Genomic DNA, 13,378 nt, shown 5'->3' on the forward strand with positions numbered 1-13,378 from the left:
ACTCATATTGTTATTGAGAGTATTATATGATACAGTCTCTTTAAAAATACTTCTAATCTCGTATGAAAACCTCACATATTCCACATTCATAGGTATTTTCTTAAGACAAACAAAGCATAATTTATGAAAATACTTGTTAAGCAGTCCCAAACTGGAAATAACTCAAATGTCTTATCAGTAAGAGAAAGCATTATAATCTGTTACTATTATATGCAGCACCATAGATGAATTTTAGATATATTGTGCTAAGTGAAAAACAAAGACCTACATAAAAAAAAAAAACTCATATATTGAGAAGCTGAGGTGTGAGGATGATGTGGTCAAGGCCAGACTGGGCTTTATATAGTAAGGTCCTATAGAGAAAGGAGGTGTTTTGTAGTTCTATTTATACAGAATGTTCAAGCAGGCAGAAAAAAATATAGTAAAAATAGTGTTTTCTTTGAACAGGGGAATGCTGGGAGGTTTATTTACCTAGAGTGGGCTTGATATAACTTTCTAATTTGATAAGCTTGTTCTGGGTTTTAATAGAAATTTTAGTCGTCAAAGTGTGTGCTTTGATCAAAGTTACTGATTGACACACTTAACATTTGTTCAGTTTTCTATTAGTATATTGCCACGACACAGAATTATGGGCACTTACTGAATGTTTTGCTTATGAATTACTTTTGATGGATATAGAAGTCTACAATCTACTGTAGGATGTATTAAAAATAGATAGGTACATGGTAAAATATGCAATAAAGCAAATACAGAAAAGTATCTGTACCATCTGGGTTATAGATGTAATACAAGGATTTATACATCCATACATGTATCAATATGTGTGTTTGTGTATATTATCTCTTTACAGTTTTTCGATTTTCGTTCTAGGCAGTTGCTTTTTTGTTCCTTTTCTATTTACTGATACTTAGGTTTGATGTATATCTTGGTTATTATATGAGTTCCAGAATTGAAATTATGTAATTGGGCTTGTGCTTTTACCAGCTGAAGCCATTCTCGCCAGACTGCAGATACCTTTTTGACATACTGATTTTGTATCTTTTGGATACTATGTACCTAGAAATGGGATTGCTGGATCATGTGGTAGTTTTTTTTTAATTATTTTTTTAGAGGGAACGTCATAGTGTTTTCTAGTGGCTGTATTAATATATTTTCAGGTGAACAGTATATAAGTGTTCACCTTTCTCTATATCCTTTCTAGCAACTATTATCTTTTTTGTAATGTATTAACTAGAGTATGGTTTTTATTTGCCTCTGATAATAATATTGCAGTTTCTCATGCACTTGTTGTCCATTTGTAAGACTTCTGTTTTAGTTTTATTCTGCTGTGATAAAATACCAGGACCAAAAGCAACTTCAGGAAGAAAGGATTTATTTTAGGTAACAGTTCCAAGATATTTAATAATGTCTGGGAAGCCAGAGTGGCAGGAATTTAAAAGTTAGTTACATCTACACCTGTAGTTTTTACTTAGCTCACTTTTTGACTGTTATATAGTCCAGGACCCAAACTCAGGGAATGATACAGACCAGAGAGAGCTGACTCTTCCAATATTGATTGATGGGCTCAAGAAAATTCTCCACAGACATTCCCACAGGTCAACTTGATTTAGACAGTTCTTCATTGAGATTCAGTTTCTATGTAATGCTGGATTGTATCAAGTTGACAAAAGCAACTATCATATCTTTTTCAAGTGGTATTCATTTTAATTCAGATTCCAATAACATTTGGTGTTTTGTTGTTGAGTTCATTATGTACTCTGGATAGTAACTCTGTCAAATATACATATTATGAATATTTTCTCCCATTTGCATAATGTGAGTAAAGGACAGGTTGTTCCTTTGCTCTCTTTTCTGTAAAGAATCTTTTAAATTTGAAGCTGGGCAGTGGTGGCGCACATCTTTAATCCTAGCACTCGTGAGGCAGGGGCAGGTGGATCTCTGAGGTTGAGCCTAGCTCTGGTCTACAGAGCAAGTTCCAGGACAGCCTCCAAAGCTACACAAAGAAACCCTGTTTCCAAAAACAAAAACAAAACAAATATAACAAAGTATAGTTCTAGATAGTTCTAGTTACCTCTAATGACTCAAGTCTATAATCTAGCTATTTTGAAGATTGAGGCAGAGGATTGCAAATCTGAAGCCTGCCTATGTTACAGAGTGGGTTCAAGTTTAGCAGGGACAATTTAATGAGATCCTACTTGAAATCAAAAGTAAAATTCAAGGTGAGGAAATAGTTTCGTGATATGCCACTTACCCATTCTTGGACTTGCAGGGGGTAGGGAGGAATTTTTTTTTAATAGTTTAATTTTTTATTTAAACATTTTTAATGTAATATATTTTAATCATATTCTTTCCCTTTCTCTAGTTTCTTCCAGATTCTCCCTTTCCCTACCCAGGCAACCTCATGTTCTCATTTTCTCTCTCAAAAACAAAAAACAAAACAAAACAAAAAACAACAACAAAAAAAGCAAACTGGAGAATCAAAGCAGAAAACAGTAAGACAAAAAAAGTATGGAGTTTTGTGTTGGCTGACTACTCCTGGGCATGGGGTCTGCCCTAGAGTATGGTTTATATACCCAGTTAAACTTTATTGGAGAAAACTTGAGTTTTAGGGAGGATTTTTATAAAAGAGGACTGGGAAGAACTGGGACTTTAAACATTGAAAGCAAGTTATAGGAGTCCCAGATCTTACTCTAAGGGAGTATATAAAACCTTAACTAGAATTATCCTTAATATAGGTGTCTGTTTATGTATTACAGACACATAGTTTTTACCTTACATGTTTTGAGTTAGATGTATGTGGTTTCATATGTGGATGAGAGTGAGCATCAACATGGTGTCACTTCTCAGAATAATCTACCTTGTTTTGGGGGTAGGTTCTCTCACTGGGAACTGGGACTCCCCTAGATAAAGCTGGCAGACCAGCAAGCCCCTGAGATCTGTCTATAGTACTGAGGCTGAGATAACCAGATCTTTTAATAATAAATTATTAATCATCTGGCTTTTTATATTGTCCCTGGGGAAGTTAGGTTCTCATGCTTTAGTACTTTACTAAACTATCTCTTTAGTTTTATAATCATCTTTTGTTTTGTATTCTATGTATTATAATGTTTGACTAAAATATTTTAAAGCATATTACTCTCTTGTTTTATATATATATATATATTATATATATATATATTATTTTTTTTTTGATTTTTCGAGACAGGGTTTCTCCGTAGCTTTTGGTTCCTGTCCTGGAACTAGCTCTTGTAGACCAGGCTGGCCTCGAACTCACAGAGATCCACCTGACCCTGCCTCCCGAGTGCTGGGATTAAAGGCGTGCACCACCCCGCCCGGCTTGTTTTATATTCTTGATGCTAATGATATGAATCCTTTGTAATTCATCACCAATTAAAGACTGGTACAAAGAGTTCTAGAATCCACACTAGGAGGGTGATTGCATTTAGTAGGAACATTATAATCTATGAGATTTTCCTTTTAAGAGGAAAGAATGAAGAGCTCATATTGACTGTTATCATTTTATTAATTTTTATAGTTTTTGTGCCTATTATATAAACTTTTTGCTAAAGCTTTTTTGAAAACAATTAATATGAAAAATTACAAAAACGAAAGAATATGGTAATTGATAGTAATTAAGAGATAAAATAAATAATTATAACATTTTCAAAGAATGTAATGTATAGGAAATGAGTAATAAAAAGAAGAAAGTTGGTGTGTTTTATCTAATAAAGATAGATTTTAACAATCAAATTATTTAATGTACACTTTCAGAGCAGCACATTTTAAGCATTAGCAATTAAGTTGAAACAGAGAGCCTTTGAGATTTTGTTTGTTTGTTTGTTTTTCGAGACAGGGTTTCTCTGTGGCTTTGGAGCCTGTCCTGGAACTAGCTCTTGTAGATCAGGCTGGCCTCGAACTTACAGAGATCTGCCTGCCTCTGCCTCCTGAGTGCTGGGGCGTGCACCACCAGTGCCCGGCGCCTTTGAAATTTTTAAGCTCACGTTTGTGTGTTATATATTGTTGTCATCTATTGCTATTTGTATTTTAGCATAACAGTAAAATCTCTTCTGAACGTAAAACATATTGGTAATAAAGGAATATTTCTGATATGGATAAGTTAACGATCATAACCTTGTGTATCCCTGGCTGTCTTAGAAATAAGTATATAAATCAGATTTGATTGAAACTTAGAGATCTGCATGTCTCAGCCTTCTGAGTGCTGAGGTTAAAGGTTTGCACCACCACACCCAACTTTCATCAAATTTTAGAGGCAAAGGAAAAGACTACCGCATAGAAACATTTAAGTGTGCTGTTATTAAGATAATGCTAGCGGATCTCTGTGAGTTCGAGACCAGCCTGGTCTACAAGAGCTAGTTCCAGGACAGACTCCAAAACCACAGAGAAACCCTGTCTCGAAAAACCAAAAAAAAAAAAAAAAAAAAGATAATGCTATATATTTCTTAGACCATTGAGGCAGCTTCACAGGATTCAAATGGATGCCTTTTTGTCTAACTTGTTTTATTGTGTTTTGTTTTTCAGAAGGAATTGAGCCTTCCAAGGAGAGGCAGCTTGTAAGTAGATGGCCCTTGGCATTATGATTTTGTCTATGATGATCTCCTGATTGGGAACTGTCTTAAGAACATATTGTTAATATTTATTGTAGAAATCCCATTCAAGAGTCTTGTTTTCTGAGTGCTGGAAAGATAGATGGCTGACTGGTTTAGAGCAGAGGACCTGTGCTTAGTTCCCAGCACTCATATGGTGACTTAGAGCCATCCATAACTCCAGTTCCAATGGATCTGATGCCCTCTTCTGAGCTCCATGGGCAACAGGCACACTCAGGTATACGTGTAGTAATAGACATATATGCAGGCAAAACATTTATTTCCACTTAAAAAATTATTTTTGTTTTCTGCTTATGTTTCTCATTAGGCCAGAGACTTTTCTTCAATAATCTCCTTGTTCCACATTCCCTTCTCTGGCCCAAATTTTACATAACAATTTGATAGAAATGCTGTCACGTATCCATGCCAATTATATTCTGATTTTGGGGTGTTAAATCTGAAATTCTTTGTGTCCATATTCCACAACTTGACTGTGATGAAGGGAATGGTTCTTCTGAAAAGTTGGAGTAAAGGTTGCCACATTAAGAGAGTAGATTAAAGCAGGTTCTCATTCTCTTTATTTTATTCTGTGTTTATGGTTAGTGGAAATTGGAAAGTTGTTTTTGTCCTTAGATTTTAATTTTTTGTGTTTCGTTTGGTACTTTTTTTGTAAGAATTTTTGGTGATTCATTGCTGATTTGGCTAATTAGAATCTGGAATGTGTATTTAAAAGCACAATTTGGATTTTGGAGAACTAACTCAGTGGCAGTAGAATGTATGCTTAGCTTGGACGAGGCTCATGCATGAAGTTCCCCCTCTGGTGATACAGAGGAAGGAAAGGTAGAATGTGAATTTACTGAATTAGAATTTCTGTGCTAAGGCTCATCATTTGTTATTTGTTTCAACTTTATGTAATTTACACTCATACCAACATTCACTATAATTGAGTAAGGGTCAAAATTTCAAAAACACCAGGCTGAGGATATGTCTTAGTGGACAGTGTGTTTGCTGTACAAGCATGAAAACCTGGTGTCAAATCCCCCAAATCCACCTAAAACTGGGATTGGTACAGATGTCTGTCTGTCTGTCTGTCTGTCTGTCTGTCTGTCTATCTATCTATCTATCTATCTATCTATCTACCATCAATCTATCGTCTGTCTGTCTGTCTGTCTGTCTATATCAGTGCTCTTCTGGGGAGATGGGAGGTGAAGGTAAGAGAATTTCTAGAAAAATAAGGACTGGCTAGCTGATCATGTACAGTAATAAACAACAAAGAGGCATTGTTAAAAACTGGAAGTTGCCCTCTTTATCTCGACACATATTGTGACATGTGGTTCACATTTACACAAACATGCATGCCTATACATACACACCCGTGAGAGCACACACATGTACACAAACAATTTTGGTAACTATTAAAGAAATAGAACTATGATAAACAATGGCTTTGAAACTTCTTCTCATGGAAACATGGTATTGCTTGTTTTTAAGTATACAAAAGAGATTTGGTGTATTTGTGGATGAATCTGCTTATGCTATGACATGTACAATCAGAAGACAACTAGCAGGAACCCATTCTCTACATCATGTGGATTCTGAGGCTTGAACTCAGGTTATCAGAGTCTATGGCAAATGCCTTTCTTTACCTTTTGAATTGTTTGCTGACCTTTAAAAGTTGCTGTCTTTCCTGGCGGTGGTGGCAAATGCCTTTAATCCCAGCTTTAGGGAGGCAGAGGCAGGCGGATCTCTGTGAGTTCGAGGCCAGCCTGATCTACAAGAGGTAGTTCCAGGACAAGCTCCAAAGCTATAGAGAACCCTGTCTCAATAAAATAAAATCCCTCCCTCCCTCCCTCTCTCCCTCCCTCCCTCCCTCCCTACACAGACACACCATATGCCTTTCCGCTTGCCTTTTTAATGAATTGGTTTAATTCAAGGTGATATAGAAGTCACAGTACAACAAAGATCTGTTTCAGTCCAGGCTATGGCAGAATTCCATATTGAATTTGCTTTTAATTCACAGCTGAGGTGGTAGTAGCTGAAATGAAAACTATAGAAAATAGCTACTTTGTGATTATTTATTTGTTTGTTTGTTTATTGAGGCAATGTTTCTCGATAGCTTTGGAGCCTGTCCTGGAACTAGCTCTTGTAGACCAGGCTGGCCTTCAACTCGCGGAGATCTGCCTGCCTCTGCCTCCCGAGTGCTGGGACTAAAGGTGTGCGCCACCACCGTCTGGCTGATTTTTTTTTTTTTTTTTTAAGCAAAAGTTTATTAATGTAAAACAGGCTCTATGGCAACCCTACATTCTACCTGTAGGTGGTAAAAGATGTTAGTGGCAGAGAATGCTTATGTTTAAATAGGAGTGGAAGAGAGTCACCGTCACAGGAACAACTTACTTTTTGCCAGATTTCTTAATTCTATTTGTGACCTAGGGATCCTTTCCCATGACCTTGGCATTTAGCTCCTCAAATGTCTTCTGCTCCTCTTTGTTTCCACTTGAAAACCTTGTCTTCCTTATTCACCTTCTTGGGCTATTTCAAGGACTTCTTTTTGCCACCTGTAGGTGATGTGAGCGAGCATGCTTAGTCTGTCCCTATCTGTTGCTTACCCCCATTGTCCCCCATCCACTTGTTTCTTTTAAAGTATGAAACAGGTAATTTTGTTACTACTATTTAAGTATTTTACTTGTGTTAATACCCTTGTGATTAAGTTGTTTCCTCAATTTTTAGAAAAAACTTTGTTATAAAAACTCATTAAAGCTTAATTTAAAGGAATTCTGGCTATGATTCAGAACTGGGATTCAGTCTTGACTGTATCACAGAAGAGACTTTGTAAACTTAGACAGATCATTTCCTTTTTACTAAATCTTTGTTCCCTATCTTTGAAAAGAAGGTAATGACACTTGCTTTTCCTTTCTAAGGATCACTTAATAGTATGTAACGTTGCTTCATTAATTATGATTTTGTTCTGAGATGTGTAATTTTTAAAATTGTTATTAAGCATCTTGGGTTAAGTTTAGATAAGTTCTGTCTCAAGGCTGTATTTCTTTTTAAAGACTTTATTTTATGTATCTAAGTATTTTGCCTGCATGTATGTAGTACATGCAACATGATTATGAAGTGCCAGAAAGGGTTGACAGAGACTGTTCTTTTGTTTTCTGGCCATCCGACTCAAATAATTACACAAAACTATATTAATTACAACACTGTTTGGTTCAGGCATGTTTCTAGCTAGCTCTTATATTTTATTTTATTTATTTATTTTTTTTTTTTGGTTTTTCAAGACAGGGTTTCTCTGTGGCTTTGGAGCCTGTCCTGGAACTAGCTCTTGTAGACCAGGCTGGTCTCGAACTCACAGAGATTCGCCTGCCTCTGCCTCCCAAGTGCTGGGATTAAAGGCGTGCGCCACCACCGCCCGGCTAGCTCTTATATTTTAAATTAGCCCATTTCTTTTCTTTAATTGATTTTTATTGAGCTCTACATTTTTCTCTGCTCCCCTCCCTGCCTTTCCCCTCTCCTTCAACCCTTCTCCAAAGTCCCCATACTTCCAATTTACTCAGAAGATCTTGTCTTTTTCTACTTCCCATGTAGATTAGACCTAAGTATGTCTCTCTTAGTGTCCTCATTGTTGTCTAAGTTCTCTGGGATTGTGATTTGTAGGCTGATTTTCTTTGCTTTATGTTTAAAAACCACTTATGAGTGAGTACATGTGATAATTGTCTTTCTGTGTCTGGGTTACCTCATTCAAAATAATGTTTTCTAGCTCCATCCATTTTCCTCCAAAATTCAAGCTGTTGTTATATTTTCTGCTGTGTAGTACTCCATTGTGTAAATGTACCACCACCCTTTCCTTGTCCATTCTTCGGTTGAGGGGCATTTGGGTTGTTTCCAGGTTCTGGCTATGACAAACAAAGCTGCTATGAACATGGTTGAGCACATGTCCTTGTGGCTTGATTGAGCATGCTTTTGATATGTACCCAAAGTGGTATTACAGGGTCTTGAGGAAGGTTGTTTCCTAATTTTCTGAGAAATTGCCACACTGACATCCAAAGGGGCTGTACCAGTTTGCATCCCACCAGCAATGCAGAAGTGTTCCCTTTTCCCCACAACCTCTCCAGCATAAGTTGTCATCAGTGTTTTTGATCTTGGCCATTCTTACAGGTATAAGACGGAATCTCAGAGTTGTTTTGATTTGCATTTCTCTGGTGACTAAGGATGTTGAACATTTAAGTGTCTTTCAGCCATTTTAGATTCCTCTGTTGAGAGTTCTCTGTTTAGGTCTGTACTCTATTTTTTTTTATTGGATTATGTGTTCTTTTTGTGTCCAATTTCTTGAGTTCTTTGTATATTTTGGAGCTCAGACCTCTGTCTGATGTGGGACTAGTGAAGATCTTTTCCCATTCTGTAGGCTGTCGTTTTGTCTTGTTGACCTTGTCCTTTGCTTTACAGAAGCTAAAATCCTGATTCTTATACACACAGAGACACCCATGGCTAGGGTGATTGCTGATAGATTTAGGCCTTTTATAGATTAGCAGGATGGTGTAATTTACCATAGTCCTTTTAAAAGTTTGTTTTAAATCTTAATAAATCTCAGATTGTTTGGCTGGGTAGATGGCTTAGTCCTTAAGAGAACTGGCTGCTCTAGCAGAAGACTCAGGTTCCCAGCGCCCACAGCAGGTGGTTCACCACTACTTGTATCTGCACTTTCAGAGGACCTGACACTCTTCTGGCCTCCGAGGGCACGTGCATGCACATGTATGCAGGTAGAAAAATAAAGCACATGCACATAAATGAATATAAGTAAAGTTTTTACTTCAAAAAAATCTCATGAAAATTTGAAAGTTTTCATTATTTTCATTATTTGTACTTTGAGGTTAGGAAGCCACATCTGAGAAATTCTCCATTGAATTGGTGGTTTCACCTTCTTTCAAGTTCTCAGATATCTTACAAACCATGGGCATTTCAGGAATAGATCTTTAATATTTTCCATTAGATTTGATCCTATAAGCTAAATACCAGGCCAGTTTTCCAGGGAAGAAAGGATTTTAACTGCCATACAAAATTATCTGTACTTCTTAAAAGTGTCTTGTTAAACCTGATTGAATTAATATCATTTTCAAATATATTATAGGCATTTTAATTATGGACATTATAGGCAAATGCTCAGTTGCAAAACTTTTTTTAGTTATAATCTAGTGTTAAAAAAGAGGAGGCAAGCCCGGCAGTGGTGGTGCACACCTTTAATCCCAGCACTCAGGAGGCAGAGGCAGGAGAATCTCTGGGAGTTCGAGGCCAGCCTGGTATACAAGAGCTAGTTCCGGGACAGGGACCAAAGCTACAGAGAAACCCTGTCTCGAAAAACCAAAAAAAAAAAAAAAAAAAAGTAGGCATTTATTATTCCTATTGAGATAACTATATTGCTTTAAAAAGTGATGAGACTTAGCAAGTCTCCTTGTTGGAGGAGGGCCAAAGAGAATGAGAAGTGATTTATTTGTGTTTCATACACAGGAGTAGAGGCTACAAACTGAAGGGTTATAAATAGCCTGAGGAGAAAGATAATAGGCTTCTTTTATATATTAGAAAATAAATGTTAAATGAATATTTCTAACAAGTAACTGCAGTCTTTCCTTTTCAACTTATTCAGTCCTGTATATTAATTTTCATTTTACTGGTTCAAATGTTAGCAGTCTGCTCTGTACTAAAAAGAGTTCTGGAAATTCTGACTCAGTCCACTGGAATGGTCTGGAAGTTCTCCAGTTGTCCTAGTGATACTACCCGAAGCCTGTGCCAAAGACTCTATTCTTTGACATGTCAATAGTTTCAAATACCTGCTGACTCCTTTGCCATGTGCTGAGATAAGAACAGACTGGCTACTAATTTATTCTTTAGCTTTCAAAGAGGCATCACTGTGAAAGAGGGTCTGTGTAGATAACAGATTTGAAATAATTATGGCTATTTTACTGTCAACTTTCAAATGTGAATATTCTAGTAAAAATCCATTAAGAGGATACAGTTAACAGATGAATTAAGTTGTTAATGCTGTATAAAGTTGAAACACCTGGGTAGTAGTGGCACCTACATTTAATCCTAGCACTTAGGAGGCAGAGGTAGGTGAATCTCTGAGTTTAAGGTCACCTTGATCTATAGGACAAGTTTCAGGATAGTCAGGACTACGTAGAGAAAACATGTGTTGAAACAAACAAACAACCCCGCACACACACACAAAACATCGAAAGAAAAAGGGAAAAACAAAACAATAAAACCAAGCCAAGAATTGAGGGCAGTGTTTATATAATAGCTTTTCCTGGAGATAGTGATGTATCTGATTTATAAAATGTGATGAATATAATTATTACAGAGGAAACAAACCTAAAATGTCATTTTTTTAAAAAATTATTTATGCATGTACTTTATATATACACCAGAAGAAGGAATATGATCTCATTACAGATAGTTGTGAGCCACCATGTGGTTGCTGGGAATTGAACTCAGGACCTCTGGAAGAGTAGTCAACTGCTCTAAACCACTGAGCCATCTCTTCAGCCCCTAGCTTCATTTTTTTTAAGGAGCTTAGTTTGTGTTTATAGAATGTAGCAGATCTATAAAATAAATTATGTATCTCACAGGCCTTTTCCTTCCACCTAACTTGTGTGATAACACAGACCACAAATATTTCTGTGGATGAATAGGCAAAGTTTGACATTTCATTTGCTGTACTACCTTCTATTGAGGCCTGTGGTTAGTCCAGCCAAGTGTTAGGCCCTCCCAATGCTGGCAAAGACACAGGGATATTAATACATGCACTTTGATGCCAATAAACTTATTCTGTCTGGTAATGTGGGGTTTTTGTTTGTTTGTTTGTTTGTTTTGGTTTTTTGGTTTTTCGAGACAGGATTTCTCTGTGGCTTTGGATACTGTCCTGGAACTAGCTCTTGTAGACCAGGCTGGCCTCGAACTCACAGAGATCCGCCTGCCTCTGCCTCCCAAGTGCTGGGATTAAAGGCGTGCGCCACTGCCACTCGTCTATTCTGTATGGTAATGTATTAACCTCTGGAGGTAAAAGTGGTATCTTCTTTGATGTTAGATAAAGGACGTAAAATAGGACTTCATATTCTTAAAATTATTAATTATTAATATTTTTCATTTTCAATGTATTTTTTTTTTTCTGAGACAGGGTTTCTCTGTAGTTTTGAAGCCTGTCCTGGAACTAGCTAACTCTTGTAGACCAGGCTGGCTACAAACTCGCAAAGATCCACCTGCCTCTGCCTCCCAAGTGCTGGGGTTAAAGGTGCGTGCCACCACCGCCCAGCTCATCTTCAGTATTTTTTAAGAAATTTCATGTGTCGATTTTTGTGGTTATTATTGCAAAGTAGTCTAGAGAAAAATCCATTTGCTATTGTTTTCAGACACTTACTGAATAGTATACCTCAGAAATTTCTACCATTATTTCTAGTGTCAAGAGTGTTTTGGTTCAGCAATATGGCTGAAGATAGGGATATTTTGGGCTAATAAAATTCATAATAAGTTAACTAATCACAAGAATTGAGAAGAGGTTGATTTTGACCTTACTAATATGGCTTATTCTCTTGTTTGGATTTGGATTGTTGTTTGAAATAATGAAAATATTAATAATACATATTTTATAGGACTTCTATGAGTATGGGTATTGCCTGGGAAGTACTTATACTTAGGTTTTAACCTACCTGAAAGATTTCCGTGCCGGGCAGTGGTGGCACACGCCTTGAATTTCAGCAGAGACAGGAAGATCTCTGAGTTCAAGGCCAACCAGGTCTATAAGAGCTAGTTTCAGGACAGGCTCCAAAGCTACAGAGAAACCCTGTCTCGGAAAAAAACAAAACCAAAACAAAAATATTGAAAATGAAAAATATTAATAATTTTAAAACAAAACAAAAAAACAAAAACAAAAAGTCCATACCCCAATATAAGGTTTTTCCACTGACCCACCAAACCAAACCAATGATAGATTTATGGTGCCAGTGACCCTGGCATGTTTTGCTCTGGGTGCGGGAAAGGACACGTTGGATGGGAGACAGACAAGATATGCCATGTGGAGAGAGCTTGGGTGTAGAGTATTTAGTGGGCATTCGGAGGGTATAAAGGTAAGGCAATATGGGGTTGCCTCTTCAGAAAAAGAATGGACAGAGAGAGAGAAATAGAGAAGAGGCGCAGGACCAGCTTGCCTCAGTGGGAAGGGGGAGACTGGGAATGAGCGAAGCTTGTCTTTTAAAGGGTCAGGGTACCCAGGTGACAGGCAGACCAGCATAATTATAATTATGACAGTGTGTGTGGGATGTATCCTTGAGCAGGACATGTATAGAAGGGATCCCACGGAACAGAGAGGCAGCTTTTGCTCTGGTTATGTGTCGGGGTACTGGTATGACCATGTCTTTAGCAAGGTACCCCCCCCCCCCCCCCCACACACACACACAAACACAAAGGCCCTGAGCCTCTCAGGTAATGACTTGGAACTGGCAACTTACTGGGCCAGTGGTTGATCTAGTCTGGTGGAGAGTTAAAAGTCCAGGTTTTTTTTTTTTTTTTTTTTTGGTTTTTCGAGACAGAGTTTCTCTGTAGCTTTGGTGCCCGTCCCGGAACTAGCTCTTGTAGACCAGGCTGGCCTCGAACTCACAGAGATCCGCCTGCCTCTGCCTCCCAAGTGCTGGGATTAAAGGTGTGCGCCACCACCGCCTGGCTAAAAGTCCAGGTTTAAAAGTAAAATATTCCTGGAAGTTCTTCACGATCCCAGAGAGTAGATG

General features: G+C 37.5%; 1 protein-coding gene across 6 annotated transcripts in view; it reads left to right on the top strand.

Annotated features, from left to right (window-relative positions):
• Positions 1–13,378, top strand: part of Mast2 (microtubule associated serine/threonine kinase 2) — a 120,351-nt gene that overhangs the window by 45,295 nt on the left and 61,678 nt on the right. For all 6 annotated transcript variants that reach the window (XM_057783551.1, XM_057783552.1, XM_057783554.1 and 3 more), the window contains one exon: positions 4,540–4,571. In XM_057783551.1, coding sequence (XP_057639534.1) covers positions 4,540–4,571 — 32 coding nt within the window. The remainder of the gene's footprint in view (positions 1–4,539; positions 4,572–13,378) is intronic.

The sequence above is a fragment of the Chionomys nivalis genome, chromosome 11, assembly GCF_950005125.1.
Source record: "Chionomys nivalis chromosome 11, mChiNiv1.1, whole genome shotgun sequence".
NCBI classification, from domain to species: domain Eukaryota; kingdom Metazoa; phylum Chordata; class Mammalia; order Rodentia; family Cricetidae; genus Chionomys; species Chionomys nivalis.